Source organism: Hippocampus comes, unplaced genomic scaffold (assembly GCF_001891065.2).
Source record: "Hippocampus comes isolate QL1 unplaced genomic scaffold, H_comes_QL1_v1.1 scaffold202, whole genome shotgun sequence".
NCBI classification, from domain to species: Eukaryota; Metazoa; Chordata; class Actinopteri; order Syngnathiformes; family Syngnathidae; genus Hippocampus; species Hippocampus comes.
In genome coordinates, this window is record NW_017805829.1 from 1,457,579 (window position 1) to 1,462,709 (window position 5,131).

Here is a 5,131-nt window from a genome sequence, read left to right on the forward strand (position 1 = left end):
TATATATATATATAATGTGATAATTTTACAGTTTGAGCCCTGCGAGTCCCAGGGACTCACTGATCAGAAAAGTATGAGTCCCATTATGCATTTAGAGAGTCCCAAATTTCGAATTCTGAAATGGTCTACTTATTCAAATGCATATGATAATAACACAAACAACAACAATATACATTGATAATAGGTTTATTTCTTACAAACAAATGCTGCAAAATTTTAAATAATTTAGGCATACAAGATATGCTGAGAAATAGGTTCTTCTTTCATCCGATGGTTCAGTCTTTGAGTTCACAAATTCTCCTCTCTTTACTCTGCTTCCAATGATGCAAGGCTTTCTCAAAGTCAACTTATTGTCGCAAAAAACTGTCCAACTTTAGCTGCTTCCTCTGTGATATCTCCGCAATAAACTTTCGCAACACTTGTTCGCAACACTTGTTTTAATGTTACACAACTTGGCAATCGCCTGCCGATCTCGCCAATCTCATCTCGCGAGAATGGAAATCTCATCACGCGAGATTACTTAACGCGAGATCAAAATAACAATGGCGGCGATTGTCAAACTGCGATCGTTGATGGAAAAAAAGATGTACCGTCGTTTTTTCTTTTGTTTTGACTGAGAAATTTCCTTGAGGACTTGCACACCGCAAGAACCAAAACAAGGGCACGGAAAAACCTGCTGGACCTCCCGCACCCTGCCCACCACCTTTTCCAGCTACTCCCCTCAGGCAGGCGCTACTGATCCTTGCGCACCAAATCCAGCAGACACTTAAACAGCTTCTTCCCTCTAGCCATTAATCCCCTGAACAGTAATCCAACTCTACCTGTATAATGGATCTTTGCAATTTTGCACAACCCTGTGGAACAGCATTACTTTTATAATCATTGTAGCTCCAGCTCTGTACTCACTTGAACCACTGTCACTGATCTACATTCCACAGCACCAGACACTTTAAAGCGCTCAAGGACATCTGCATAATTGCACACTTGTTGTACTCGAAATACTGCTACTTCCTGGTCACTTTAAAATGGTTCAATGATTTTCTGCACCAGCTGTACAACTGTTATAGTATTGTATTCTACCACTAATCACTTCAGCTCTGGTTGATACTTTGTGAGACTTTGCACATTGTCTCACAGTTGTCATTGAGTGGTACCACCGCACAACGGTACACTTCCATACTTATTTATCATGTCCTTGTTTATTATGATACTAGTGCAGCGTGTACTACCGGAGACAAATTGCTTGTGTGTTCTACATACTTGGCCAATAAAGATGATTCTGATTCTGAAAACAAAAAATAGAATAACGAATAAAAATGATGGTCATTTAACTTTTAACTGCGTCCTCATCGTTTTTTTGTCCTCTTTAGTTCATGTTCTCTCTCAGAAGGTTTGTAAAGAACTGAGCAAAGGACGTCTGCTTTTGTCAGCTTTCAACAATCCTTCGAAAATGTCCAAAGCAAACATCAGCAGAGTGAGCGATCGCGCGACTGGTGAACAATTCTGGGGATTCATATTTAGTTAAAACTATCGGAACACCTCATGGCCTGAGAGGCGAATGACGATGACGCTGGAAAAACACATATCTATCGACACACACAGACACATACGGTAGAGGTCCCTCTTAGCCAATGGGATGCCAGGATGATGCTCGGGAATAGCCATTGGCAGAGCAGCTATAAGTATGTTGCGTTCAGGAAACTTGGAGCTGTGAGTAGCAACCCATACTGTATTTTTACCTTTCGTTTCTTGACATTTATTTCGTAACTAGAGGCAATATTTTCCTTATTCTGGCTCCTGAAGAGCCATGTAACATTTGTTTTCTATTTCTATAGCTACAGAGTTGCTTTATTTTGTAAGGTTAATTTGTTATTGTGAAGGGCACACCGGACGTTGTTGCGTGAGACACTTCCTGTTTCACGAAGTACGGGGAACCTCCGAATGATGGACTACAACTTCGTGTCGTAAGCCATGCACAGCCTGTATGTAAATCTATTATGCAAATTAATGGAATGTTATTAATTAGTGGGGTGTGTTCGTCGTATATTTACATTTGAGGGGCGTTCCAATTGTTTACGGTGAGCATTTACGTACAGCGATTAGCGCATTTGCTCGTTAACGTTAACTACACTAGCATAGCCACGCGTTCGTCACGTATCAGACCAGTGGGGAACATTGTTATACCACGTTTTACTTTGCAACAACGTGTAAGTGTTTTTATGTGTGTCTGTTACAGTTTTACCCCTTCTTGACTCGCCGGTGAATAAATTGCAAGAAACATCAACGGTGTGGTCATTGAAAGAGTTATCTGTCTGTCTCGCCCAGTGTTTCTCAAATAGTGGGGCGCGGCCCCATAGGGGGTGCGTTTGACCTCGGGAAACATGCTTTTTTATTTTGATTTTTTTCACTGTCCTAAAATAAAGTGCAATTGCACCTTCACTACACTAGGGGACAGTAGCGCTCTCATTGGCAGAGTGTGCCGAGGGAGCATTCGCTCGGTGTTTTGTTTGCACTGAGCATGCGCGCTTTGCACACAGCACAGAGTATGAGTAGACACGAAGTCGACAGGCGGAGAGAGACAGAGATAAGAGACAAACAAAAGTCTCCCAAAAGCTAAGACACACAAATTATTTTATGTATTTTTGTTTTGCTGGTTAATTTTTTTTTTTAATATTGTGCTCCTGAGATAATGTTGGTGATTAGTTTGAATGCATTATTAGTTATTGATTTTATTTAATTTTATTTTTCAGTTATCGTATGGTTTGACATGATCAGTCAAAAAATATTTATCGTTAAATTAAGGATTTAATTTTATTTTTGAATTTCAGATGCACTTTAAATCTTTTCTGTTACAGTTACTAAAGCTAATCTTTGTTGTAAGTTGGTCCATATTTCTTTCGTTTTTTATTCTCTTATACCGTATTGGCCCGAATATAAGACGGCCCTGATTATAGGACGACCCCGATTATAAGACGACCCCCTCTTTTTCAAGACTCAAGTTTGAAAAAAGTCTTTTTGAACAGCAAATTAATTTTTATACAGAAAATAATTACAGTACATCTGAAACAAATGATTATAACAATATATTTGAGAGAAAAAGCATCTTGAAGTTTACACGATACCTTCTGCTCAGCTGCCGGTTAACCTGGCCGATCTTCGACCCACTTTTCTCCAGATTGTCGCTATGTTTCTCCATTTTCTGTTATCTCTTCTATTATTTTCTTCTTTTCTTTCTTACCGCTATTTTTTTATTTTTCTTCTTCGTGCTACCGCTATTTTTATTTTTATTCTTTGTGGCAGGGGTTCACGTTGGCCTGTGGAGTCAAATTCAGCATTCGCTTCAATGATATCTGACGCCATCTAGCGTCGTGAATGGGTATAATGTCTAGACCCCGAATATAAGACGATCTCCACTTTTTCAGTCTTATTTGAATGCAAAAAACACCGTTTTATATTCGGGCCAATACGGTATTTATACTTTTAATCTTATAAGGATACAGTGTTATGCAAAGGTGTACTTATAACAATTTTATAGACAAATTATACAATTTATAGTCGTGCGAGGGGCGGGGGGGGTGAGATGTTTTCCTCTTCCTAGGCGGGGCATGACAGAAAATAATTGAGAACCATTGGTCTAGCCGCATCAGGGACGCGGCAAGGGTGGAACATTCCTATTGAGGTGTTTCGTAACTTAAAAATTTCATATGAAGAGACGTTCGTAAATAGAGGTACCACTGTATATGGAGTAGTAACGCCCTGGCAATTGGAAAAAGATTTACGAAAAAAAGGGGGCGGGGGGCGCTTAGCGAGCAATAACGCAAAAAAAAAAAAAAAAAAAAAAAGAAAAAACCCTGATCTGAAAAATGTGACATTGACCATGTTGACTTATTTTGAGCATCCATTTTGAACATGGCCGAATTTCATTTCAAATGGAAGACCTTATGGTCTTCTGAACACGCGCTTGGAGTGAAGATAAATCCAAAAGAAGACATTCCGAGTAGTTGTTGTGAAATTAGCATAACACCAGCAATTCGGCGGCCTTCATGAAAGCCAGACAGACAGATGGGGGAGATGAAGAGGCTTTCACACTTACCTTTGAAGTTGGGCCGTATTCTGGGATCGTAGCTGATCAGTAACCTGTTCAAGATGTTACTGGTGGAATTGGCAGGCACGCGAGCCAGATCCTCGGATGATAGTTGCCTGGGAAAAAAAAAAAAGGGCCGTCAACATTCCAGCTCTCTACTCTGATTCAATTAGGACTTCAGGTGGGACAGCCAGTGGTGGATTCCATCTGCGTCTGGCTGAAACGCAACCACCCAATGGGAATGGACATAAAGTGACGCAATCTGTCCTTCCGCTTGGGAACCTAAGAGGACATCTGCATAACGTCAAAAGGCTTACATGCGTGCGTCAGCCATGTATTAAACCATGTACAGTATTAAACCATGTCTATTTTAATTTAGAATGTCAGGTAAACAAATAGATTTGTCTGTGGAGTGCCTGCCCACCAATCAAGTGTTAAATAAAACTTAAGAAAATCTTTTAGAGGAAATTTGCAGCTCTGTGTCCGCGACATGCACAAATCTACGATAACAATTGACAAGTCAAATTAGGCGGATGGTGATGAAGTGCTGTCGACAAAAGTGAAAATACAATCCAAGCACCCACTGTCTTAATAGCCACTAATACCCCCATATATATATATATATATTTATATTCATAGAAATATACTTTTTAAAATCAAATATATGTTGAAAATATGACTCCAACACATACAAACTTTATTAGAAACACAGTACAGTCGATCCTTGGTTTTCGACCATAATCCGTTCCAGAAGGTTGTTCGAAAACCGAATTGTTCAAAAACCGAAACCATGTTTTCCATTAGAATCAATGTAAAAATTTTTTATTCCATTCCAAATCCAGAAAACAACTTTTTTAAAAGCATTTTTTCAACTATTTTACACCATAAACTGTATAAACAAACGACAACCTTTTTTTTGTATGTTTTATTTTTACCAATTTTAACATAAACATTGACATTGTAACATAAAAATTGAACCTCTCTCTCTCTCTCTCTCTCTCTCTCTCTCTCTCTCATCGTGACAATTGTAGATTGCATTCTTTTACA

General features: G+C 39.1%; 1 protein-coding gene and 1 long non-coding RNA gene across 4 annotated transcripts in view; one reads left to right on the forward strand and one right to left on the reverse strand.

Moving 5' to 3' along the window:
- glrbb (glycine receptor, beta b) overlaps positions 1 to 5,131 on the reverse strand; it is a 49,325-nt gene that overhangs the window by 34,940 nt on the left and 9,254 nt on the right. For all 3 annotated transcript variants that reach the window (XM_019887469.1, XM_019887468.1, XM_019887470.1), the window contains one exon: positions 4,094 to 4,200. In XM_019887469.1, the coding sequence (XP_019743028.1) occupies positions 4,094 to 4,200 (107 nt within the window). The remainder of the gene's footprint in view (positions 1 to 4,093; positions 4,201 to 5,131) is intronic.
- The window catches only part of LOC109526275 (uncharacterized), a 27,613-nt gene that overhangs the window by 14,800 nt on the left and 7,682 nt on the right, over positions 1 to 5,131 (forward strand). The gene's annotated exons all lie outside the window — the stretch shown is intronic.